General features: G+C 46.8%; 2 protein-coding genes across 3 annotated transcripts; both read right to left on the minus strand.

Annotated features, from left to right (window-relative positions):
- Positions 1-43: 43 nt before the first annotated feature.
- CHUK (component of inhibitor of nuclear factor kappa B kinase complex) lies at positions 44-16,601 on the minus strand. 2 transcript variants are annotated; one of them, XM_054636945.2, is made up of 21 exons: positions 16,446-16,601; positions 16,282-16,376; positions 14,748-14,862; positions 12,725-12,794; positions 12,027-12,115; positions 11,678-11,767; positions 11,345-11,469; positions 10,842-10,949; positions 10,420-10,555; positions 9,478-9,672; positions 9,030-9,132; positions 7,709-7,832; positions 6,661-6,812; positions 5,784-5,845; positions 4,757-4,866; positions 3,319-3,368; positions 3,103-3,199; positions 2,456-2,603; positions 1,989-2,128; positions 906-1,002; positions 44-340 (listed from the first exon to the last, which is right to left on the minus strand). In XM_054636945.2, exons 1-21 carry the CDS (start codon positions 16,599-16,601, stop codon positions 314-316), a joined length of 2,289 nt encoding a protein of 762 aa, XP_054492920.2. In that variant the 3' UTR covers positions 44-313. The 2 variants fall into 2 exon arrangements, with proteins under 2 accessions (XP_054492920.2, XP_077039570.1); XM_077183455.1 differs by lacking the exons at positions 11,345-11,469; positions 14,748-14,862; positions 16,282-16,376; positions 16,446-16,601 and having other exon boundaries at positions 12,725-12,774.
- On the minus strand, positions 15,794-26,162 carry CWF19L1 (CWF19 like cell cycle control factor 1). The gene is made up of 14 exons (XM_054636947.2): positions 26,039-26,162; positions 25,803-25,887; positions 25,278-25,356; positions 24,790-24,891; positions 23,174-23,388; positions 22,036-22,154; positions 21,765-21,849; positions 21,074-21,214; positions 20,130-20,241; positions 19,347-19,426; positions 18,329-18,538; positions 17,823-17,942; positions 16,930-17,027; positions 15,794-16,830 (listed from the first exon to the last, which is right to left on the minus strand). The coding sequence occupies exons 1-14, from the start codon at positions 26,059-26,061 to the stop codon at positions 16,686-16,688; spliced, it is 1,614 nt and encodes a 537-aa protein (XP_054492922.2). The 5' UTR covers positions 26,062-26,162; the 3' UTR covers positions 15,794-16,685.
- Positions 26,163-26,778: the final 616 nt, after the last annotated feature.

Raw genomic sequence — 26,778 nt, forward strand, 5'->3', positions numbered from 1 at the left:
CTGGCGATGGCGGCGCGGCAGGGAGCAGGCCTCAGAGCCTGGGTGGGTGTCAGCACAGAGTTTATTATATATACACGCGCTATACATTCATGGGGAACACGGCCCTGCCCGCGCCCCCCGCCCTGAGGAGGCTCCACAGGCCGGGCCCACGCTGCTCCCTGGGGGACAGCTGGTGGGTGACACGGTGATGTCAATAAACACCGGTGATGTCAATAAACACCGGTGACATCAATAAACACCGCCGCGTCCACAGGGAAGGTGGCCCTCAGCACACAGAAGGCACTTGGGTGATGCAGCACCTCGGCTCCTGGGGCTACTTCAGCCAGCTCCAATCAAAACTCTGCAAAGAGGAGCAAAAAAAAAACAACTGAGGGCAGGGTCTGGCTGCTGGGTTCGATGAAAAATCAGAAATTGCCCTTAGCAAGGACGCTCCCAGGAGTTAACACAGTGTAGCACAGCACAGGAGCCCTGTGAGTCCACTCCAGTTTGGGATTTCCCAAAGGATGAGTGAGTGCCTCCTCTCTCCTCTGAGGAAAGGCTGGGAGAGCTGGGATTGTTCAGCCTGGAGAGGAGAAGCTTCAGAGTGACCTCACTGTGGCCTTTCAGGGCCTGAAGGGGCTACAGGAAAGATGGAAACAGACTATTTCCATGGGCCTGGAGTGCCAGGACACAGGGAATGGCTTCCCACTGCCAGAGGGCAGGGCTAGGTGGGATTTTAGGAAGAAACATGGATCCATGCACACTGGCACAGGGTGCCCAGAGCAGCTGTGGCTGTCCCTGAATCCCTGAAGTGTCCAAAGCCAGGCTGGATGGGGCTTGGAGCACCTTTTTCCTATTCAAGGGGTTCTCCATGTCCCCAGGGTGTCCCCTGAAAGGCAGGTCCTGGCAGATGCACCAGCACTTACCATCATGCTGTTCTGCTCCTGCCTCACCTCCTGCAGAATGCTGCTGAAGAGCTCCAGGTAATTCACATTCTCCCGGATCATGTCAGCAAAATTTTCCCTGCAGGAAGGGAAAAAAAGCCCCAAGGTGATGGATTACAAGCAGCACTAAAAGTAAAATCACCATCAAAAGGTGCTGCACTCAGGGGAGAGAAAAAAAAAAGAAAAACAAAACCAAACAGCTCAAAAAAGTGATTTGTACTTTAATTGTATGGCAGTTTGTGCAATTAATTTTATGGAGTTTGTGCAGTGGTAAGTGACACAAAAACCTGCCTGGAGGTGGCAGGACAAAGGGAAATGGCTTCACACTGATAAAATCTAATTGGAATTGTTAATGAAGCAAAGAGCAAAACCCCCTGAGCTCCAGACAGCTCAGCATGGACTGAGGGAGAGTGGCCTTAAGAGCCAGATCCAGCCCCAAGGAAGAACAACACTTCATGCAATAAATGGATGGCATAGTCCTTCAGCAGGGCATGCAGCACCTGGAACTGGCTCAGAAAGAGAGAACACAGATCTCTGAATAGAGAGTTCAACCAAATCCCTGATTCTTTAGAGCATTAGTGACACCCAAACTCCTGACACTGCTCTGGGAAGGATGAAGCCCCTGAGATACTGAGCTCCCTGCAGCTCATACCTGTCACATTCACATTTTCTGAAAAATCCCTTTGCCCAGGATTTTCTCCTGGGAAGCTGAGAAGCCTCAGAGAAAAAGGAAAACAAATTCTTATCTCATTTGCTTCTCCTGTGTTGTGCTCACATGTGGAATGTGTTTGGAGATTGTTTATCCAACAGGTGGTTGTTTCATGGATTCTGGTGTGAACTATTTGACTTATTGGCCAATCAGGGCCAAGCTGTGTCAGGACTCTGGAGAGAGTCACAAGTTTTCATTATTAGCTTTTTAGCATTCAGTAAGCATCCTTTCTGTATTCTTTAGTTTAGTATAGCATTTTTTAATATAATACAGTATCATAAAATGATCAATTATCCTTCTGAGAACAGATTCCTCATTCCTCCCTGCCACAGGCACCCCACAAATACAGCACATACCCATCTTCAGGAGCTGCCAGTGAGGACAGAGGGTGAGGAGCTGAGTTCCCTGAGCAGCCCTGGGGGAGCCAGGTGGCTGCTGGAGTTGAGGCTGTCCCTTCCAGGCTAGAGCTGACCAGGGATCGAGAGGAGCTCTGAGTCTGCAAAAAGAAATTCAGGAGAATTGAGGATTCAATGATACCTAGGGAAGATTTGGGATTGCACATAAGCACTGCTGGTAACACACACACAGATGTGGGAACCAGGAGATGGCTTCAGGCACTGTAATTAATGCAAAAAAAGCAGAGTACTCTTTAAAACACTATAACCAGGAAAGCACCTATTTAGCTTCTGCTTTTGCCATCCCAGACTGTCCTTCTCTGTAGGAAAAAAAAATACAACCATGGTGTGGCAGTTACCCCTTTTTGCTGAGTTTACTTCCTGGCTCATGCACTGGAAGAAGTGCAAATAACCCAACAGCTACTCACACAAGCAATTTTCAGCAAATGCCAGATCTCCCTTTGTCTCTTTCCCTGCATCTGCATCACTGAGCTGTCAGCTTCCTTGATGTTGTTCAGAGCCACTTCAATCTCAGGGAGCAGGTCAATGATCTTCTGCTTGCAGCCCAAGAGCTTGCTAGAATAAAAACCAAACACAAAGTCACTTCCCAGCACATTCTGGCAAAACCAAAAGCCCCACCTTCAAGGGATTCAAGAAAAATGGAAAATTGGGATACTTGAAAAATTAATGTACAAATCACAGTGGTATCTTCTCAGCTCTGTAACACTGCTACTTTTTTTTCCCCTTTGATTTTGAAGTAATTTTTTTTCCTTTGAATTTGAAGGAGTTTTCTTTTTCCTTTGAATTTTGAAGGAATTTTTAATTTTTTTTTCTTTTGAAGATGTGAATTCCAACTTCCAACTGGCAGAATTTACCCCATTTTAAAGTGAACTCTTGGATGCTAACAGTCATGTTTTTAAAAATTAAGTAGAAACTCAACACAGAGGTGCAGAATTAATGCTATGAGAAATGTGAATGGAGCTTTTTGGGCTCTGACCTCCATGGTTTTCCCTATCCTTTCCTACTACAAAGCTCCAAATGCTGCAAATTGGATTTTTTTGTCTGCATAAAGTACCTGAGGTGGCCAAAGAGCTCCTTGAGGACTCGGTCCTGGCTCTGCACTGTCTGCACAATGATCTTCACCATGTCTGTGCTGTCACTGTAGGCATGATCTGGAAGGGCCAGCAACCACCAGGTTAGTAAACCCTAACAGCATTCCCTGGGTTTCAGTTCACAACAATTAATCATGGGGTAAAAGTGTGAAACAGATTTAAATCATGTTCTTCCATACCTGGAGGTCGTGCTTTTAATTGCTTGTACAGGTCTATGGCTCTCTGCTCCCTTTAAAAAGAAGAAAATGATTCAGGCAGGTGTCTCAAAAGCAGCCAGGTGACTCAATAAAAAAGCATTGCAGTGAAGGGATGCCTTTCTGAACTCAGATCCTTGTCCTTTTCCTACAGCTGGGACTCAGCCATGGCCTTTGGAACACAGGGATACTCCCTCTGAGATGGAATCCAACACTTTTCCCAAAGCTGTCTCTCTTTTTCTCCAATTATGCAATTTCTTCTCAGAAAAGCACACCAAGTGGAGCTTATTTTCAGTTTCAAATCTTCCTATGGCTCAGCTGTGTTTTATTTCCCCTGCATCCTTCATTATCTGATTTCATTTTTGAAACTCTGACTGCACAACTGCCTGAGAAATTCTTGTTCTGTTCCTGCTCTGCATTTTTTGCCTGAATTTTAGTGATATTCTGTAAATGGAAAGAGACAGCTGCATCACAAGCAAGATGACTGTGCTTCTCTTCTTCCCATTAAACAAACATTACTTCTTTCAAGTATTTCAAAAACAGCCACACTGAAAACTTCCAGCCTTGAACAAAATCCTTCCTGTTCTAAATCCCAGGCTGTCAGAAACAAGGAGCAGTTTCCCAGCCCTGATCCTGGTCTGCAGTGGTGGAATTGCTTAAAAATCATCTTTAAGGAGGCATGATCCTGATTAGTTTGAGCTGCTGCTGCAGCAGGTAGCTTCTCCTTTGCACCACTTCCTCCCCTGTGCACCAGTTCTGCTAAAACTGCACAGGATGAAAAGCAACTTTGCAAAGAGGGGGGAGAACATGCCAGGAGCAGGCACATTTTCTCCCTGAACAGTCAGAGTTGCTTTGAAGAGCTCTGATTAACAGATTTAATGGCTGTTCAATCCCTCTCTTTTAGAATTGCCACTTGTGCTCTCAGCAGCAGCCCAGTAACTGCTTCCTGTGTCTTCTCAACATCAGAAATACCATTTGGCTCTTTCATGTTTTAATATTTAAAAAAAAAACAAACCCAAAACTTTCCAAATATCCAAGTACCCATGAGATATTTACCCTTTTGAAAATACTGAAGGTATTTAACAGGGTTTTACAATGATCACATAGTTTTCCCACTCAACAGTAAGAAAGTCACTCCTCTCCAACACAAAAGGAAATCCCCAGTTGAGACCAAGACTTATCTTAGTCCTGGCTCTTGTAAGATGAGGTTTCACAGTTCAGTGACAGGGAAGTGTCCCACAAACAGTGGGATCTTTCTTTTCACAAGCAACATTATCTCAAATCAACCACATACTACTCTGTACTTGTGGTCAGCATTTCTAAATCACAGAGGGAACCAGCTACAGAGGGGAAAAATCCCCTGAGACACAGAAATACACCAGACCCAATTTTCTACAGTGCAAATGAGCAGCCCAGGGCTTACAGGCTCTCCATGACCTCTCCCTGGCGCCTGGCGTAGGGGCTCTTCTGCAGCTCCACAATCTCCGTGTGCAGGGCCATGATCTGCTCATCCAGGTAGCCAATGTCTTCAGCCTGAGGGGAAATGTGGGCACAGGTCAGACCCAAGGAGAGCAATAAGGAGATAAAGACCCCAGAACACTTGTGTGGATAATGGGCTGACTGCAGGCAGAGTTTAGGAGACTAAAAAGCTCTTTGGTACAGTGCTGCTACAATAATTGAGGTTTTTATTCTCAGTGCATGGCATCACCTACAACCAAACCTCTGACCACCAACACTGGCTGAGAAAAGTCAGTTTCCTCATAAATCATCTCTCTATGTCTCTGGATTGCCTCCTACCCTGTGTATAAACTTTTTCCATTCCTGGTAAAGGGGCAGGGCAGGTGGAATAACAGAACATAATTCTGATGGTCTGCCAAGTAAGTATTGGGTGAGGTTCCTGCTTGTCTGGAAAAAGCCAGAGACAATTCAATTACTCTGCTAGAAGCAGCCACCTTTTTATCCATTCCTTAGATAATAAAAAATAGATGACTCTCATTTAAAACTGATTTGCATATTGACTTGCAGCATGCCAGTGATTCATGTCTGTACTCCTCAGTGAAATCCTGCAATTTTGAAATCTCTGCATAGCAAGTGATTGGTTTTCAGCTTCAGCAATGGGACTTTCTGTGTGCAGCAAATCCAGCCAGGAAGACTCCTGATCCCTAACAACACCATTTCTTTTGGGCAACAAGTAACATCTCTCTGCATTCCACTTTCCTTTTCAGAGAGCTGAGTCTGGTGACTTTTGGGTTTTTCTGTCCAAATCCATTCAAACAACTTGGTGACAGGACACTGTGTCTTTTCTAATGCACCTGCAATGGTATTCCCATTCCCACAGCAGGCAGGATATGAGACACTGAAGGGACACAGCAGTGGCACATAAGACACATTAAATTTCTGTCACAATCTCCTTCATACAGAGATAATGCAGCTTCTTTAACATCCCCTACCTGTGCACACTGAGAGGCTTTCTCTTCCATTTCCTTCCAGGCCTTGAGCATCTTCTCTGAAGCTTAAGAAAAAAGAGGTGGTAATTTGTAAAAAGCCATTAAAGCACAAAAATAAAGCAAGACTTGGACTTTACCTGTGTTGGTAAAGAACATGTTGCTGAATCTCCCAGCAGGAGCCACGACACAGAGATCACAGAGACAGCAAAGTTGCAACTCTGTGCTCAACCTTAACTCACACACAAACCCTTAGGTAGGATTTCACTGCTTGCAATCACTGGCCTAAAACAACTCTGAGTCTTCAAACTCCACCATTAAGCTCAACAACTGCCACTTTTGATTGAACACAGACTGTCCAAACCCAGCTCACAGTGTCTTTCCATTTTCCATCATCATCCTTCAGCCCAGTCATCATTTTTGACTCAGCTTGCATTTTTTAGCCATATATATTCAAACTACAAGTAAATCTTGCTATTCTCTCCTCAGCACTATTTGTTTCTGGGACATGAAACTGTAGCTGGTGCTCTTTAAGCCCATCTCTCATCCTGACAAATGGTTTCTCCTAATAACAAGCACAGCAGCTTGGTAGCACTGTCAGCAAGTGCAGCAGCTCTTGCCCAGTCAAAACTCCAAATTAATCAGGCTCTCAATGAATAAATAGCAAATATTTACATCACCAGTCCTATTAATGCTCCTGTTTTCTATTCTCAGTGGAGAACAGCTGATCACCTGTCTCATTATCACAGAAGGTCTCCATTAACTTTATCCTCCTGCCAAACTCTCCTCCTGCACCTCTCCTAGCTAAAATCCACCCATAAAGATGCTGAGCTCCTTTCCAGGATCACAGGAGACACCCAAACAAGTATTGCCCACTACCTACATATGCCATAAGCCATCTGGTCACTGTATCTCTCCAGGTCGAGGCGAATGCTCTGGTGGAAGAATTCCAGCTTTGCTTTCAGCTGCTGGGATGCTGACACCATGTTGTTCTTCATTTTGATCAGGTTGGCGTTGTACCGAAGGAGGCTGAGCCTAACAGATGGAACAAGGACAGCACACATTAGCTGGAAAGCCCAGCTGGACTTCAAAAAGAGGAAATTCTGTTGTTCTCAGAGGGACTGAGCACTGGCACCAGCTGCCCAGAGATGTTGTGGAGTCCCCACCCTCAGAAATATTTGAGAGCTGTCTGGATGTGGTTCTTTTTGGGCATGAACTGGGCTGGAAGACTTCCAGAGGTCCCCATCTGTCAGACCTTTTCTGATCCAGAGATGGGGCAACTGAAAGGTATTTAAAAAATTTTTACTCCATTTTCAGTTTAATGTGAAGGGTGAGACCATACAGATGTTTTAATTCACACCACCACAATCAGAAGCTATTTCCTAATTACATTATCAGTGTTTCTTGGCCTATCAGCTTTTGCTGTAAACACCTCAAAGCCAACATCTAAAATTACCCCTCATGGGTCCCATTACAATGCATCTTTCATAGCTCTATTTCTCCAAAGTATCCAGTCTTTTTGGTAAGGCCATCCTTTGAAACTTGTTTCTAGTTCCAGTCCTGTTCCATGGCATTTCTAAGTCAGCATTTTTTGTCTCAAAGTTTGCATACAGATGCATATTATGTGAACCTTCTGTTAAGCTTTGAAAATTTTCTAAAAATCCATTTCCCACACCCATCAACCTGAGCCATGCTGTGAGACTCTCAGCATATTCAAGTGTTGCTTGGTTATGATCAATGTCAGGCATTACCCAGCACAATTCCTGAAGTGGAATAAGCTCCCAGCCCAAATATGTTTTATAATGTAAAGGCACAGAACAGCAGAGAGCTGTAAAACTTCAGGGAATCAAAACTCCCTGAGATGCACGATTCCAGGCAATCAGACCTCATGCTGGCATAGCCCTGCTCCCTCTGGAAGGGTGACAACTCACATGGCAGCTCTCTGTCCCTGGAAGAGCCTGCTGTAATCCTCCTTCAGCCCAATGACGTAGTGAACCGCTTCTGCCCACACCTTGCGCAGCTGCGGGATCGGCAGCTGGATTTTGCTGTCCTGCACTGAACACAGGAGGAACACAGGGCAGTGACAACATTCCCAATTCCTGCTTCATGTGCCTAGAAAGCCTGGGAAGTTCTGCTCAATTTCTAGGTGATGCTGCTGAAGCATGTATGAGCTTTTCGTGTCACATCTCCCCCAGGTACGTGACAACCTGTGATTGAGCAGGTAAAACCTCAAGGGGGGTTTTGGCCAAAAAACTCTAAAGCCCAAGGTTGCCCAAATTTAGTTGCTCCATTTAATCCATTGATACTGGTCACTGTCCTGATGTGTTTAATCTGAAAATGTCTTCAAACATTTTGTAGGTTTCCTCTCGGATTTCCTGATGTACATGTTTAAAGGGGAAAAGATGCAGGTCTCCTGACAGAAATAGGAGCTGTCAGTACACTGGGGTATCAATAACCATGGTGTAAAAAGAAATGGGGGCTGACACTACATTGGGGTATCAATAACCATGGTGTAAAAAGAAATGGGGGCTGACAGTACACTGGGGTATCAATAACCATGGTGTAAAAAGAAATGGGGGCTGACAGTACACTGGGGTATCAATAACCACGGTGTAAAAAGAAATGGGGGCTGACAGTACACTGGGGTATCAATAACCACGGTGTAAAAAGAAATGGGGGCTGACAGTACACTGGGGTATCAATAAACGTGGTGTAAAAAGCCTTTGCTCCAAGAGATTCAGTACAAATGCAATGAGAACCAGAATAAAACAGCCCAGAACACAGAAAAACCTGAGTGACACTAGAAGATGAGGAAAACCAGTGGAGATAGGCCAAAGAAAATTAAGTTACTGAACAGTAACTTAAGTTACTGTCACAAGGCATTTTCTGTACATGCAGTATCCCAGCAAACATCTCCTGTCCCCTGACACTACTTTGCTTTCATAGAGGTACACAGGGTCATTCATACAGATACAGATTTATGATAAATAAACCTTCAGAGAGATCTGTTAGGTTGTGCAGTGATTGCTGTCATCTCAGCAGGAAAGAAGGGGAAGCAGCAAGGAGAAGCAGCTTCCATACACAGCCTAAAAGCTCAAACTGACTCCGTCATCAGGACATGAATTAGGCTGCTTCAGGTTCCTACATGGCTCTCTTTGAATCAGACAGAGCCCTTCAAGACAACACCCAGGGGTTTATAAAGGAGATTTCATTTCATTTTGCACGAGAACAGCACTTTTCCAGCACACTCACCAATGTAGTTGACACAGTCAGACAGACTCCGAGAAGCAAAGGGACCATCATAGACAGTTTTGCTTTTATCAAACAAGTAAACCATGTAGCTATCCCAGCCTCTCTGGGAAGAAAAGAGAAGAGAATATAAGCAAGAGAAACCCCACCCAGCTTCTACTAACCCAGTACATAATGAACTAATTATTGTGGGCACTCTCTCTAACCAAGTGCCTTTAAAAACTTATTTTGATAGATCCTACAGGAAGACAGAACTCTCTGCTAGCAATTAATTAAATGTTTAGGCAGTGTTCAACTACAGAAACCTGCTTACATTACCCAATAAAAGATCTTTACAGTTACTACATTTACAGAGCAAACTGTCTCCTGTGGGAGAAGATTTAGGCCATTTATCTTCCCTAAGATTTTAAATTCTCTGAGAACATGAAGACATGAACAGACTCCTCCTTACCACGCCATCAATAACACACTGGGAAGCAGGTTTCCTAGGGTCCAGGCAAATCCCTGTTTCCAACAGCAGCTCCTGATTTCCTGTGCTTATTCCAGTCTCAAACTCAATACGATTCTGAAGGGAATGAAGGCTTTCCTCAGGATGCAAAAGGAAGGACACAATCTTGGCAGAGGTCATGTTTAGGATGTGTACTAACTGTAAAAAGAGGACAAATAGATTACAAATCCTTGGATATCAAAGACAAAGGCACACAAGTCTGGGATGGAGCACAGAGCAGAATGAGAGCATAATTTGGTTTTAATAACCACAATAATCGGTTCAGGAGTAAAGCCCCACATAAAAAACTCAAAGCCTGGGCCTGTAACTTTTAATATCAGAGAAATTGATAATCCAACCCACTAAGACCCTTCACAAACCCCATTGCAGCTTAATTACATCAAAAGAACTGAGACAAAATTATCCTCCTGTTTCTACACATGCTTGCCTTGGCTAGTCTGACTCCAGCAAAGCTCAACTAATTGTTTGAAGAGGAAAAATCTGTTCTACTAAACTGCACCTCTGTTCTACTACAGGCATTACTACTATAGCACATGAATACACTCAGAGGTCACAGCATCAACAGGGAAGTCTGGGAAAACTGTTATTAGCAAACATTAAACCTTATTTGATCCCAGTGAGCCCTTTCAGATAACAAACAGTAATAGAGGGTCATCCTTCTATTCCAAATGTCAAGCTAGAGATTAATAATGCAGGAGATGTTTTGTCTTCCAGTATGTACTGGATACACTGTGTGTGCACTCACTTCCTGATACCAGGAAAAACAATTGCTCCTGAGCCTGGAAGCTGGATGATGCCAGGACTACAAGTTTGCTCCACTGAACACTCTGTGTCCTCTGGGATGCTTTCAGAAGGCCTTTACACCCAGTAAGAGCCCCCACTCACCTTCAGATTCAGTATGTGATCCATGATCAGGAAACACCTCGGACGACTGGTCTCAGGATCTGAACCTCCACCCCTCTGCTGTGGATCCCAATTCAGCATCAGCTGCAACCAGTTTTCCATGGGTTCTACAATCAAACTAAAGCAGAAGGGTTGTAAGAAAGGGGAGGCCTTCACCAGGCTGAAGCAGCCCAGCTTCCTGGGCCTCTCCTTGTGTGCTCTGACCATCTTTGTGGGCAACAGGCACGAGAGAGCCCAAAGTACCAAAAAAAGAGCTACAGGCTATCCCTTAACAGCAAACAGCAGCTTGCCAGGAGCTTGAAACACCCTGGAGAAAAAAGGAGGAGCTCTCAAGTTTGGATAAAGGAGGAAGAGCCCTCAGTTTGGAAGGCCAGAAGTGTCCCCTGTGGTGAGGACACACGTACCTGCAGAGGCTGTGAGGCTGCGGCAGGTGGGTGCTGAAACGAACCTCCCCATTCATCTCCTCAGAGGCAAAGATGTGCTTTGGGTCCTTCTTCTTGATCTTTTCATGCCTGGGGAATAAAATCCTTTGTGTATATGCTGAGGAGTGTTACTTTTGTAAGGGAGCAACTGAAGACAGCAGAAAGGGGCCAGTGTCCAGCAGCTTTAGAAAACAAATTCATCTTTCAGGACAAAGATGCCGTTTTCAATCCACCCAGAACATCTCCATGTGAAAGAGAGGAGCCCTTCCAATAAACTCTGCCTCTGGAAAGATTCACCTCTTGTTCTAAGAGAAACCCACGTTTCCTATTTTTTTCTGTTGCAGAGCCACCCTTTTAAAAACCAAGCAAACAAACACTCCAGGCAGAGGAAGACAAGCAGAAACCTCCATATGCAGATTAAACTCTTTCAGCACAGGTTTAAGTATTAGCACCTCCAAGCACCTCTTCCAGAATTAGGGTCTTACCAGGCAAATGGCTGCAGATTATGTAAGAAAGGTCTAAATCCTGCAATGCATTCAAACACCATTGTCCCAAAGCTCCAGTAATCAACAGTAACTGAGTAGGATTTGTTCTCAAAGAGTTCTGGAGCCTAAAAACGATCATAAAAAGACACTTTGACTGTGGTGCTTCCTTGCATTTCTGCAGAGGCAAAGCTGCATGCAGGTGTGGCTCCCTGAGAGGGGACACCCTTGGGACAAGTCCCCAGGATCTCCATTTTTGGAGGTTTCAGCCCTTGGCAGTGCCAAGCCACAGCTGTCCTGCCTCAGTGCTGGTGACACTTAAAGAAAAAGTCTTACCAGATATTGCAATGTTCCAACAAATGAAGTGCATAAACTTCCTTGATCCAGATCCTTTGCATATCCCAGGTCTATTATTTTGTGAACAATCTGCAAACAGTTTAAACAGTTCATCAGAAGAGCAAATGCTGAGGGGAAAAAAACCCACCAAACAACCCAAAATCTGCTCAGTGACAGTCACAGAATACTCTCATGAGGAAAGCCAGAGTGGAAATTCTGGAGAAAGTCCATGGCAAAGCTTCAGCAACAGTGTTAAAGCTTTTAGTAAATGCACAGTTCAGTTTTCAGTCCAGTTCAATGTGACAACTTCCAGAAATGACAATGGAAACACACTGATCACTTGACTTACCTTCCCACCTTCATCCTGAAGAACAATATTTTCAGGCTTTAAATCTCTGTGTATAATTCTGTTCTCATGCAAATACTGGATACCAGACCCTGAAAGACATGTGTTTGATTTAACTCAAAATAAAATCCACATTGATTAAACATAAATCTGATGAAAACCTAATACTGGGGGGCAAATTCCCAGCCTTCCATGATTCACTACCACTCATTTCTACATTTAACTGCTTCCAAACTTGTGTTTCTTCTCCACTGCATTTTCACACCTTTGCAAAGACATGCCAAAGACACTCAACTGATCATGAAAAAAAAACCCCAAAACATTCTGGAAGGGGAACAAGGATAAAGCAAGCAGAGTTGCTTTTTATTTCAGGAATTCAGCTGGAAACTCTCTTGAGCACTGAAAGTCCAGGTTAATACCCTGAAATACTTTCTCATGCAGGTTATCTGTAAGAGAATTAAGAAAACAAGGAGCTTTCCTGGAAAACATTTTTCCTGGAGAAACCCAGGCATTGCCCTTTATCAGACAGCTCTTCCTTCCCATGATGTCTAGAAAAATAGGTACTTCCCAAGGGCCTGATTTTTTAAATACCCTGCTCATTTTAGTTCCCTTTTCATGGTAAGCTGAAAAGGGAAAATACCACTTCACTTAAAAACAAAACAAACAACAAACCAAACAAAAAGAAAGCATTAACTACATACCAATGTCACTAAGCAGAGAAAGGATTTGACTTTCCTTCAGCCCACAGCAGTTTTCTGGTTTGTTTAGCAACTACAAAAAAAGCAAAAGATGTTCAGACCCACACTTGCAACAGCAAAAACAACATTTGTTAACATTTGTTAACAGCAAAACACAACATTTTCCATCCCCTGTTGAAACTACCCAACACACAGCACAGCTCAAGGACACTCCAGCTGAATGGGGCAGTTGGTTTTGTGCAATAAAATCATGGCCAAGAAGAAAATAACTCAAGCAAAATGAAAATTCAGAAAGAAAAGGGGTAGGAGACAAAGGCAGAGCCACAGGCAAGGGAGGCTCCCCCTCAGCACTGTCTTAATGAGCTGTCAATAAAAGCAGCTTCAGCAATTTCTGACTTCTAGAGATAACTGAGATGATTCAGCCCCCATGATGGATTCACAAGGAAAAATTAATAATGAAGTGAAACACAAGTGATGCCAAACAAGAGCAAGATTTAAAGAACACAATCAGAAATAAAAAAGATCATGTTTTTTTTTAAAGCAGTACAGAACATCAGATGGAATGAAGCATGTTACTTCCTAAATTGTTACAGCCTCTATGCCACAGCTGAGGCCTCATCAGAAATGAAGTGACAAACACTGCACTGCAAGTAGAGCTAACTTCTCAGCCAGGGTCTCTAATCCACCTTCAGCGAGTCTCCAAACTTTTACTGCAATAATACAAAATAATACAACAGCCAGATGTCTCTGGGACTGTGGCCAGGTGCCTGTGTCTGCAACCCCAAATGCTTTTTCATATATTCCCCTTCTTTTACTGTGACTTAAACCTTAAAAGTGTCTCTTGGACTGTTTCTAACAACTCAAAACCATATAATGAGACAGGATTACTGCATTCACCAGCTGCTCACGTTCCCCAGGGCTGTTTAACACCACTAACAAAAACTACAGAAAAATGAATTTCCTGATCACATAGATGAGGTGATTTCTAAGCAAATCCTGACAGGGATTTGCTGCTTCACCCCTCTAGAAACTGCTGCTTCCTGAATCCAGCTGTAATGGAAAGGGAGCACAGACTCTACCAGGTCACTAAGCCACTGCCTGGGGAACTACTGAAAGGCTCCTTTATTTTTGGGTGTTGCCAGTGTGCAGATTGGCAGTTCCCAGTTCAGCAGGAATAGTAAAGCTTCAGAATCCCTGGAGGCCCCAGTTCAGCAGAAACAGGCTCATTGCCTGTGCTGAGAGCAAGGCAACACCAGATACACGTGAATCCAAACCAGTCAGACTGAACAGATGGAGACAGCAGCAAAGCCAAACCTGCTGGGTGACAGCAGCTGCACTAATGCTAAAGCAGCTCCATGAAAGGACACACCAGGATAAGAGTATCTGCCCTTGGCTTGCCCTCTGGTTTCAGAAACACAAGCCTTGTTTCCTACACGTGGTTTTTTTCCCACTCTACATTAACTTCCTCACACCTGTACCTGATGCCTCAGGTTTAGCTTTTATGTATTTCAGATTCTGTGCTGCTTTAGTGTGTGGCTCTGAGCTTCACATTAAGTGTTGGTGAGCTCTCTTCAAGAGTAGCTAAATAAAACAATTCCTTCCCTAGCTGGGGACCAAGGACAACCATCCAAATTTCAGGCTCAAGAACATAAACAAAGCAGGCTGAAGAGAGAAAAACAAGCAGGATGGGACTTCATAACCTGAAGCTGTAATTGGACAATGAACTCCAGAACTCATAAAAGTGACAGACCCCGTGACTGGTCATGCATTTTGTGCCCATTTTGGTTCATCCTGGGTGCAGCCCTGGCTGGGCTCTTGTGCTGCCCAAGGTGGATCCATGCAGGAGATCCTTTTAACAAATCCCTGCTTTATTCTTTAACACTGTCTGGCCTCTGCTCTAGGGCAGCCTTCTCAAGGCATCATACCCAAAAAGAGAAGCTCCCCAGAGCAGCACTGGTGACAGGAGCAGCACTGACAGGCCCAGTTTGGTTTGTTTGGTTTTTACTGGAAGCAAAGCAGGCATTACCTTGTGGAGGTCACCCCCTGAGCAGTACTCCATGGCCAGGAGAGGAACGTCGTTCACCAAGAAGTTCATCTCCTCAGGAACTTCACAGGCTCTGACCACGTTGGGATGGTTCAGCCTAAGCACACAGAGAGCTGCATGAAAACTCTCTTTGGGAGAATGAGACAACAGCAACCAGTTTTATGCTCCAGGGACAGCTTCTGTTCCCCACAGGAGTCCTTGCTCAGTCATCAGCTGGTACCTACCAGTACCCAAATGCATAAAATCCACACCTTGGGAATACACAAAGCAGTGATGAGCAGAAATGATGTCTCAAAGCCAAGGTACAGAACTGGGATGCTGGGGATCCAGACCCAAGTTGTGAATTCTTGCAGTCCTGGCAGTGTCATTACATGTGTGTGTGCTGCTGTATGTAGGAGCAGATTCCCCCTGGCCCAAGAGTTTCACAAGAACCCCTTAACACCTGTGTAACTGCACCAGGCAGGTGAAAGCCACATTCACAGGGGAAAATTAACTTCTGCAGCTGAATTCAAACAGCTGCTTCCTGACTGCCTTTAATACATGCTACTCTTGGGAATAAATGACATATCCAGAAGGAAATGAAGGCAAATTATTTCTCTCTACATCTTCCAGAGCCTCTGGACACCAATGCAAGAGCAGCTCATAACACAGTGGTTGATTTCAGCATCCAAATCAGACAGCACCAAGCCTTGACTTACACATTCACGTTCCCTGCAAGTGGGTTCCCCTTATGTCCTGGCACACAGTGAGCAAGTGAGGGTAACAAAGCAACAGCAGGAGCTCAGAAAAGCCCTGAACAGCAGGGCCACTGCAGACCTTGGGGAGGACAACTCAGAGCATCCCTGCTCCCACCAGTGGGATGGAGGATTTCCTGCTCCATGATCTCTCTCTTTCTCTCTCAGGAGCAGATCTGTGAGAGCCAAACACCCAGAGGAAGCCCCCACATCCATGAGACCAAAGCTGTCCAGCCCTGTTTCACCTGCTGGAGAGGGAGGGTGGGCAGCACAGAGCATGGACTTTCTCACGAGGAAGTGTAAGGAGAATTTATTCTTTACATTCGGCAACGTAACAAAAAAAAGCAATTCCAGGATCCCCCGGGTGCTAAATCAAAAACAAAATACCGCAGGGTATGGGAACACGTGGGTGTTCCCAAATCACAACATTAAAAGTCAACCCATAGGGTGGTGTGAGATTTCAGATGAGCGAACAGCCCAGGCAGCACAACAGGGCACGGGGCTTGGGGGTCACCAGCTCCCAGGCCAAGGCAGGAGCTGGGGCATGGGATGAGAGATAAACCAGCACAGGCACGCCGGGTGACAAAGGGGCTGACCCCCGGCCGTCCCACTGCCAGGCTGGGGCAGCAGCCGAGGCACCGGCTGTGCCCACAACACGGTCCCATCTCCCCAGCCGCTCCGGGGCTCCCTGCCCGCACTCCCCTCTCCCGGCCAGTCCACGGACTGACCCCGGCCGTCCCCTCTCCCTGTCTGTCCGGTGCCGCCGTGCCGGCCGCACTCACTTCTTCATGATGTCGATCTCGTGACACCAGCGGTCCTTGTTCTTGACGCTGAGCTCCAGCCGGCACGACTTGATGGCCACGCGGTCGCCCGAGTCCTGCGGGACACAGCGCCGTCAGCCGCCGCGGCCCGGCCGTGCCCTCCCCGCCGCCCGGCCCGGCCCCACCTGGTGCTGGTACAGGCACACGTTGCCGAAGCCGCCGGTGCCCAGGCGGTCGCGCATCTCCCAGGGCCCGCAGCCGCCGGCCGGGTGCCCGCGCAGCGCCGCCCCGGCGGGGGCCCGCTCGCCGGCGGCGGGCGCGGGGGGGCCGCCCCGCTCCATGGCTCGGCCGCTGGCTCCGGCACTCCGCCTTTATTGCCGCGTCACCGCCCGCGCCCGCCCGGGGCCGCCGCCGGCAGCGCCGCCTCAGTCGCGGAGGGAGAAGTCGAAGGGCTCGAAGTCTTGGCGGAAGGCGCGGGCCTGCGCCGCCTCCTCGGGCCGCTGGGCGGCGCACTGCCGCCAGTCCGCGCGCTGCGGCTGCGCCAGCAGCGCCTCGCTCGCCAGCACCTCCCTGCAACGACAGCGACGTGACGTCACCGCCGCGTCACCGTGCGGCGCCGCTGCGTCATCGTGACGTCACGGAGGTAGGCGGGGCGGGGGTGGCACGCACCTGCCGAACTGCAGCGGGAAGCGGCCGCGGATGCGGTGGAACAGCTTCTCCCCCGTGTCCAGCTCCACGTAGAAGTACGGCATCCCCGGCTGAGCCACCTGTGCCATGGGAACCATGGAACCACAGAGTCAGATTGGCTGGAAAACATCTCCAACACCATCAAGTCCAACCCATGACCCATCACCAGCTCGTTCACTGCACCATGGCACTAACTGACACTCCAGTATGTACCACAAACACCTCCAGGGCTGGCGACTCCACCACCTCCCTGGGCAGTCCCTTCCAATGGCCCTCCTGGGCAGCCCCTTCCAATGGCCCTCCTGGGCAGCCCCTTCCAATGGCCCTCCTGGGCAGCCCCTTCCTAATCACTCTTCTGAGAAGAGCTACCAGAGAACAAGCAGAGCCTCTTCCCAGTCAGTCCAGAGGTTGGGGACACAGCTGTCCCCACGCCACGGTCCTCTCTCCTGGGAGGAAACTTGGGAAAATAACCCCACAAAGTGCCAGAAGTCAGTGCCTGAGCTCAAACAATACCTTCCATGGGAGGAAGGAGCAGTGGGCACTCTCTGCTGGGATCACCTATGGTATTTTGTGGTTTAATTCTGCTGTGAGTGACTAAATAAGAACCAGGCAGGTCTGGTCATTCCCAGCCTCACTGAGGTCACCCCAGCCTAGTACAACACATTCTTGGAGGATGAGGCCACGCTCACATTTCTCAGCTGAGAAATCATCTGTTGTTCATGGGAACTTCTCCCAGAGCAGAATCCTGGCAAATCCCCAGATCAAGTCCATGAGATTCTGCCTCCAGCAGCTTGACCCCACCCCACAGAGGGAGCTCAGAGGGGAACAGCAGCTTAGGCAAGACAGGGAGGAAGTGGTGAAATCTGGCCCCGTACTTGCGCGAGATCCGAGTGCTCTGGGATTTCCAACAGCTCGATCTGTTGCTCCTGTGCTTGTGTAATAAATGCCTCCTTGATGTCTTCAGAAGTGCAGAGGTCCAGAGGGACAGGAATGACCTGGAGAGGGAGGACATTTCCATCAAAGAAGACAAGACAATCCATTTGCAGAAAGCCATCAGTCCATCACTGGAGCTCGTGGCTCCTCAGTACAGCTCAGCCTCATCACACAAGACAGGTGAGCACCCATCTCTACAGGCTTAAACTTATGAGAGTTTTTGTCCTGTAGGAGCTGGACAGAGAGCTGAAAACTCCAAGCTTCAAAGTTCTCAGCACAGCCCTCTCCTTTCTGATCTCTGTGGTAGTTCTGATACAGCTCTGATACACTTAAAGAGCTGCCACACACAGCAACCACCACGGTGAACCCCAAAATGGCTCTTTCAGTTCCTCTGGAGTTTATATTCAGTGCAAGTTTATGTTTCCCCAGGGTGACACCCAAACCATACCTGTAGCTGCAGATGCTGACTCCTATAGTTTCTTTCAAATAGGACATATCTCTTCCCCTTGCTCCTGAAAAATTCCTTTAGGGCAGCCTTGTACTTGGTAACTTCTTCCAGCACCTCTGAAGACAAGTCCACCACTGACTGATAGTGCCCAATTGGCAAAATCAGGACGTGGTCAGGTGACAAACCCCCTTTGGCCAGGGCAAGGTAGCACTAGAGTGAAACAACACACACCAGTTACTCACTGTGCTGAGGGAATTTATTCCCTGACTACTCATTCTGAGTAGCCTCAGGAACAGGTGAGTCTTCTGTGTTGCTTATTGGGGAATGTTTATTAACCATTTTATTTGAATTTATTTTTGTATTGAATTTATTAATCAGTAGAGGATGAGAAAGAGACAAAGAGACTGCCAAAGGACAAAAAAAATAATATCTTTTGAATGCCTTGTGTGCAGGGAAGCTGCTGAGTGAACTTCACCACCAAGGCAGGAATTTCTTATTCTGACACAAAAATCCACTTAAAATTTAACAGATTTAAACTAATCCTGTGGACAAACCTGTCCCTGTAAGTGGATTATGCTATACAGGAGCAGTAACTTTGAGCAAAGTGCATAAAACAATGATGGACTGAGCTTCAAAGTCAACATCTTGAAGACACCTTCTTTTTCACCTCTATAGAACAAATCTGTAACCAGCCATCCCAGAGAGATCTGGCACTGGTGCATCCTGCTGCCAAAGCAGGTTCCAGCTTTCTTCCAGCTGGAAAAGTTTTGCCAGATGGTAACAGAGGGCTGGCACAGCAAAAAGTGTTCTGGCACTGGAATCCAGCTCTGCTGCTGGAACAAAACTGGGCCACTTTTCACAAGTTTATTTGTAGAGCAGATGCAAAGAAACTGAAAGGAAACCCAAGAGCCAGCTGTGAAAGAAGTTTGTTTCAAATTTAAAATTGGAGATTGGTATTTTGCATTGCCATGTCTTAGCATGACTCTGACCTAGCAAAGCCCATGCTGCAGGTACTTACATGTGTGCCAATACTGACAACCAAGTGCTTCTCCACCTCTGGGCTGGCCAGGCAGAACCAGCAGGGCCCTGTGGGCTGAGCTTTGTTGGGAAAGAAAATAAGGATTAGCAGAAGGGATATTTGTAAGAACACAGAGAACCTGGTATTTCCCAGCCACCCTTCCCAGTTTATAAAGTGCTGAAGGTGTCAGAAGGACACAGCTCTGGCCAGGGACATTCCAGCAAGAAAGGAGGTGGTGGCAGTCAGACCCTGCTGACTGCCATTCTCCTGGAATGCTGTAAGCTAATGAAGGAGGAGTTTGGTAGTTCAGGAGTTAGTAGTTCAGCAGCTCACTAATAAGAAAACACCAGCAAATGTAAGCAAACAAATCAAAACGAGGTAAAATTACTGCACAGGTAAAGACAAGGGCAGATGCTGTCAAACACACTTGTCAGTTCTGGCCTATCCACCACACCCAAAACACCTGGATTCACACCCAAACTGTGATACCTGAGCTGAGCTTTTTGGAAGTGGCTGGTTCAGAGGGTAAATGCCATCAGCCCAACCACAACCACCACAGACCCAAAGAGCTTTGAAACTATGCTCTTCTTTCACCTGCTGAAGCCTATCTTCCCTTGGAAACAAGGGGCCCTTCATCCTCCTGCATTCCCCCAGCAGCTGGCAGTGACAGAGCTCTCTGGCTCTGACACCTACAGCTCAACAGCTTGAGGAACAACTTGGAGTGATGTGGTCCATCCAAAGCCTCGAGGGAAGAGCTCAGGAAAAAAGCATCCTCACACTTACGGGGTTTCTTGGCTTGCTTAGGCTGGGAGTCCCCTCTCTCTTTCCCATCTGAGGGACGTTTCTTTCCCTGATGCTTGTTCAAGTCAAAGAAAAACTGACAGGCTGGTTCTTCCTGTTTAGGAAATGAAAAGTGAACAGGATGTTCAGTTAGAACTGCAACACAGAAAGTGACAGGATACAGATTTGATTTGATTTTTCCTGAAGAGCTGTGAACCACTTCTGAAAAGCATCAATGTCACAGAATCTCTGAGGCTGGAAAATCCCTGCCAGCCCATGGAGTGCCAGCTGTGACCAGTGCCCACCTTGTCCCCAGCCCAGAGCACTGAGTGCCACCTCCAGCCCTCCCCTGGACACCTCCAGAGATGGGCACTCCCTGGGCAACCCCTGCCAAGGCCTGAGCACCCTTTCCAGGAAGAAATGCCTTCTGAATACCCTGGAACAGAATGACCTGTCCTCCTAGTAATGCAGCAGGCTTTACCTGCTTCAGTCAGGGAGAACTTGAGGGAGAGCTGCCCCAAATCATTATGCTCTCCTATTCAGCCTTATGCTGAACATTCAGAATTGCCAGATTTTATGGATTATTCAAATTTTTTCATTTACCAGCCAATGCCAAAAGAATGGCTTTATTTCTTAGAGATGTTAACCTGTCACAGACATGCCAGAGGTTGAAAACAGTTGATTCAGGTATCCCATAGAGCCAAATGCCATTAGAAGGCTTTGATGCTGAAGAGGACAAAACTTTTGTCCCTATATTTCTTATAGTCCTTCTTTAAGAAGTGAAAGGCCATCATAAGTTCTCTGCTCCAGGCTGAACACCCCCAGCTCCCCCAGCCTGTCCCCATGGCAGAGTTTTGGACAGAGATATCCCAAAGGGAAAGCCAAGCAGTGCTGTGAGCACAGAGAGAGAAGCAGGAAGGCCCAGGGGGAGGAGCACAGGGCAGTACCTCTGCAGAGAGAGGGGCTTTGCTCTTGGGAGCCTCCTTCCTGAGTTTCCGGTAGGGATTTTCGGTGACGTCCTGAGGCTGCTTCACCAGCTCTGCAGGGTCCATGGAGCTCATGGGCACGATGCTGAAGGCATAGAGGTACTGCAACAAACACAGGCAATCAGGGACAGGCAGCTCCTGCCATCATTTATGAACTAGGACACCCCAGAACAGCTCCACACCCCTCAGCACATCAGTGTTTGTGCCAAGGCACAGCATGGAAAAAGTGGAAAAACACATCCCCTGTGCCAGTGTCCCACCCAGGAGTTCATGCAGTGCATCCTTGATCCCTGCCCATTTCCAGGCCTTCTTTCTGGCCTTTTTTGTTACCAGGCCTGGATCCTGTTCATCCTTAACTACTAAATAATATTCCTTAACTATCAACCAATATTCCTTAACTTTCTTAAGGGGAGAAGAGAGACAGGTTAAAAACCTCATGCCAGAAGTTTGTTATTTTCGGTGGTTTGTGCCTCAGAACACAAGGTGCAGCCCTTACCCTTCTGACATAACAGGCAAGTGGTACTTATTACTCAAGTGAGACAGATATCTCCACTTCAGCCAAGCTTTTAAGTGCCTGATGTTGTCCTCTAACTGCTCTCACTGCCCCATTATTGTACTTGAGAAAAGAAGGAAGATTCAAGGGTGTCAGTACCTTTTTCTTGCTTGCATTGCCAACATCAGCAAGGGCAATAAACCTGGTGACGTGCTGTGGGGTCTCCTGTAGCACCATGTGATTCCTGTAAGGAAGCAATACCTGGCTGTACTGGCAAATAAAATATTGAAAGGACAGTGGGAGAACCCCTGCCTGCCATGAAGATACTCAGACAGCACACCAATCCTCCTGTGTTCCTTAAAAACTGAACCCTTACTGAAAATAACATGATCTCACATGATCTCACAAAATTTCACATGATTTTACAAACCTGTAAGGAAGTCTTTCATAGTAGGCCTTCTCCAGGGCAGCAAAATGGTACCTTGGTTTGAGACTTGCAGCTAGATCTGCTACCAGCTTGGAGCCACACTTCTTGGTATCTATTTCTCCCTACAAAACACAAACCAAGTTTTATTTAAATGTCTCCAAGAGCAGGGAAAAGAAAGGTTTAATATACTTCTCTCTACACTCCAGTGAGTACGTTCCCAGAAAATTCATGCCAAGGGAAGTCAAACATAGAATGATATATTAAACAACTACAGAGAATGCCTATGGGAACTTCTGAGATCTGAGTTTTCTCTCTGAGCCAGAACATCCCAACAAATCTTTCTCTACAACCCCCAAGGGCAGCAGGGTTGGTTATCATGCTATGAGGGAAGGTTCCTCATGCATTTAAACTGAGGATTGTAACTCTTTTTGGATGTTGGAAAAAACTGAGAGGAAGCAAAAAATATTCTTTTGCCATGTGTGTGACCTTGCTGTCCAGACAGGTTTCAAATCATCTGAAAATCACTTCTGTTGAGGAACATTAACACAACAAAATTTGACACAAATAAAACAACACCCTCAGAATCCAGACTGAGGAAGAACCAGACTACTGACTGATACTTAAAGAAATAAACACCAAAACACTTAAAAAGTGGCAGGGACAGATAAAATGCCTTGAAGTCTCACAAATCCCCCTCCTTTCAGTTTTCTCTGAAGAACTTGAACATCTGCTCTTCCTATTTTTACTCTCAGCTTTCTCATGCACTTGGAGAGGGTCTGACTGATACTTCAGGAAATAAACACCAAAACACTTAAAAAGTGGTAAGGACAGCTAAAATGCCTTGAAGTCTCACAAATCCCTCCCCTTTCAGTCCTTCTCTGAAGAACCAGAACATCTGCTCTCCCTGTTTTTACTCCTAGCTTTCTGAAGCACACCAAAACACTTAAAAAGTGGCAGGGACAGATAAAATGCCCTGAAGTTTCATAAATTCCCCTCCCTTCAGTCTCTCTTCTCTGAAGAACCAGAACATCTGCTTTCCCTGGTTTTACTCCCAGCTTCCTCAAGCACTTAGAGAAGGTGAACAGAACTTGCAGAAGCAGAGAGGCAGCGCTCTGTGAAATCCCAGGAACAGGACACTCACCGCGCTGTTGGCAAAAGTCCCCACATCTCTGGGCCAGGGGGAGGTCAGCAGTATATCCACACCCCTGAAGTTTGGGGTTGCCAGCAGAGAGGTTTTCAGCTCCGTCACATCCTTGGCGCTGAAGCAGTGCGCGGGCTCCGGCTGCTGCTGCGCCTCGGTGCCGCTCAGGTAGGCGATCTGCAGCCCCGAGCAGCCGCTGTACACACCCCTGCGGCCTGCAGGGACACACACACAGCCCTGAGAATGCCACAATCCCCTGGACAGGGCAGGGCAGCAGCAGCAGTGCTGACTTGCTGTCACTGCAGTCACCCCCACGGGCAGCTCATCTGCTGTGCCCGGAGCGATGGCATCGCTCGGTGCCACAGCGCAAACCCGAGCCTGCCCACAGACAAAGCCCAGGGTTCCCCCTCCACCCTGCCACCTTGCTTCCCAAAAACTTATCCACAGCAATCACACATCCAAGCTAGGTGCCTCTACTTTGTTATATTTTTCGCCTGGAAGCAATTCTGGAAAGAAATTGGTTTTTCCTTTTAGCTTTGCTACACTTCGCTTGTTACCTCTGCTACTGCAGTACAGCCACAAAGCAAAATCATATTCAAACCTTCCCTACAGAGACAGGCATGCTCTGGGAATAAAACAAGCATGCTCTGGGAATAAGACAGGCATGCTTCAAGAAGAATAAATAAGGGAATTGACTGAACAAATCATTTCCGAAATAAAGAAAACTGAGAAAAAATAGAAAGGTTAAGAGTTTTGGAGTAGAAGAGCCTGGAATAAAATTGAATGAATATTTGAGTCAAGGAAAAGAAGGCTCAATTGAAGGAAAAGCAGGAGTGGAAGGACAATATTATACCAGATGATTTCTTACACATAGGTAAATGCAAGAAGTTTAGAATAACTTCTCCTAAACCAAAGGTAATAAATACAAATTTATTATTACAGAAATGGTTTGGAGTTACTGCTGATTTGCTGAGCTGTGAATTTAGAAAATGAACAATTTGGAAGAAAAAATATATCCTTATTTAAAAACAGTATTACATTTAGAAATCTATCAACTTAGATAAAGAAAAAGAATAGTTGAAGTAGTTTTAACAGAAGAATAAAAATGTAAAAAATTTCAAAACATTCTCTTTAATTTTTTTTTATTTGACCAACAAACATAAGTGTCTTTTAGTTGTACAACCTTATTTCTAAGTACTTAAATGCAGGAAGATAAAGCAAGGGACAAACCCTGATAATTGTGCACTTTTTCATGAAATTGAACACATTTCTATTTCAAAAGAATAATTGAAAATTATTCAAAAGAAGTGCTTCCTAATAATTCAAAGGACTGTTGTAACATCCTGCTCTGTTACAAATTACTTCAGAGAACAGGCTCTTGCAACCTCTATTCCTTCTGCTCAGCAAGTTCAGTATCAGAGAAATGAGAAAAAAAAAAAAAACAAATCAAGAAAGCAGGGGTTTCTTTTTACAGAGATTGTACCAGTCTGAACCACAGGATAAAAAATGCCACTGACAACTCCCAGCAAAAGGAAGGTGTTAAAGTGAGAAGATGAGAGAAGGTTCATGAGAGCCCCAGCAGGCACATGCTGACCCCAAATGCCCTGCAGCCTTACCCAGGTAAGTGATGTTCTCTGCTAACTCACAGCCACTGACGTCTGGGAAGTAGCTCAGGGTGTCTGGGTTGTTGGCACCGAGCACGTAGGTTGGGATTGGAGCTGAGGGAGAAAACCTCGTGCAATCAGTGAGCTTTAATTCCAGCACCCAGCCCACACTGCCCAGGAATCACAGCAGGGAACCCCATCCAGCCAGACCTTCCACCACCCTCTGGGGGCAGCAGCACAAGAAACCTTCCTGCAGGGTGAAGCTGGAGCTCCCACAGCTGCTGCAGGGGAACAACCCCTGCTCCACCCACATGGCCCTCCCCAGCCTGTGGAAAATTAACCCCAAAGTGATGCACAGCCCTAAAGACAGGGGTGTTCCACCCAGACCCATCTCTCCCTCCTGTGTGGGGTTTCCCTGCTGGAGTACAGCTGCTTTAACACCACAGTGCCCAGCCCCCGGGCAGTGACACACACACACTGACACTGCCCTCCTCCCTTACCTTTCTTGGCCCCCGTGCGGTACTCGGCCCATTCTGCCTCGGAAGTAGAGCCAAAGAAATTCCCGACACACAAAAGCATCTAAAACCAGCAGATAAAGCAGGAGTTGCCATTTCACCACAGACAGAACACACACACACACAAAGGCTTTGCCTACACCACTTCAGCAGCATTTGGTTTGCTGAAGTGAAGAGATTCTTCTGTGTTTATCTGTGTTAAACTCAACATCAACAGGTTTAAAAGGGCAGCCAGCTGCTCTCCCGCCTTCTGTGAGCAGATCACGGCTCCTCCCAATCGTTTGGTGCTGGACAGGGAGGGCTGGGGGGCTGCAAACCCTTTCTCACACCGAGCAGAAAGAGGAGTGTGGCTGCCACGGAGGGACGGGACACCAACACCTACCCAAGCACCGCCGGCACGGGAACCCCACCCGGGCTGGCTCCAGCCTCAGCCGTGCCGGGACGGGAACAGAACCCCGCGGGAACGGCACCACGTCCACCTTCCCCCACCCAAGCCCCCACGAGCCTTACATCGAAGCGGCCGCTCTTGGCCTGGATGGCGCGGACCCGCCCGAAGATCGCCTCCAGCCGCCCCTCCACGTCGCCACACGCCAGCCTGCGGGACACTGCATGGTAAGAGCGGCCGACATGGTCCGGTCCAGCCCCGGCCCCACCACCACCCCATCCCGTGTCCCGCCCCGTTCTCATCCCATCCCATCCCATCCCATCCCATCCCATCCCATCCCATCCCATCCCGTCCCACTCACACGCGCAGCGGGGCCGCCGCCATCACGAAAATGCTGGACCCGAACCTCCCGCCACTTCCGGGTGCGCCGCTCAAAGCGCTCCGTCACTTCCGGGTGCGCCGCTCAAAGCGCTCCGCCGGTTGCCGGGTGGGCGGCACCCGAAGCCTGACACACCGAGTGGAATCGCCGGGAAATTTAAATCCCGGTGTCCGCAGGGAATCGCGGATATTGCCAATGCGTGGTGTGTTAGTGCTCCAGTCAGTGCTGGCACTAAACGTGGAAAACCCGTGAAGAAGTAGAAGAGGTGATAGGGTAAGAGAGGGGTCGTTGTCTCAGAAGTGACTGAAATAATCCCTGCAGGTGATTATTTACACTGATAAATTATAATAATGTTAATACTATATTCCGATATGTACTTATAATAAATGCATTTATATAAAATACTATATTTAGATATGTATTTGTAATTATTACGCTGAGCTGTACCAAAACAAGAACTTCATCAGGCTGTAAACAACAGCCAAGCTCTCCTGTTTTTGACACCTTTTATAATACTTTATTATAATAATGCTTTATAAATAAGTGATACCTTACAAATAGATTTTATAGGGGATTTCTAAATTAAATGTTTATATTTTTTTATTAAGGTTTTACAATATTACCATCTGAATTCTGTAAATCTAAGTTGCTGCTGTTGGGGTTTGTTCCTTCTGTGGTATTGCGACTTGAACCGTTCCACATTTCAACAACAAGCACGAGAA

Source organism: Agelaius phoeniceus, chromosome 9 (genome assembly GCF_051311805.1).
Source record: "Agelaius phoeniceus isolate bAgePho1 chromosome 9, bAgePho1.hap1, whole genome shotgun sequence".
Classification (NCBI taxonomy): domain Eukaryota; kingdom Metazoa; phylum Chordata; class Aves; order Passeriformes; family Icteridae; genus Agelaius; species Agelaius phoeniceus.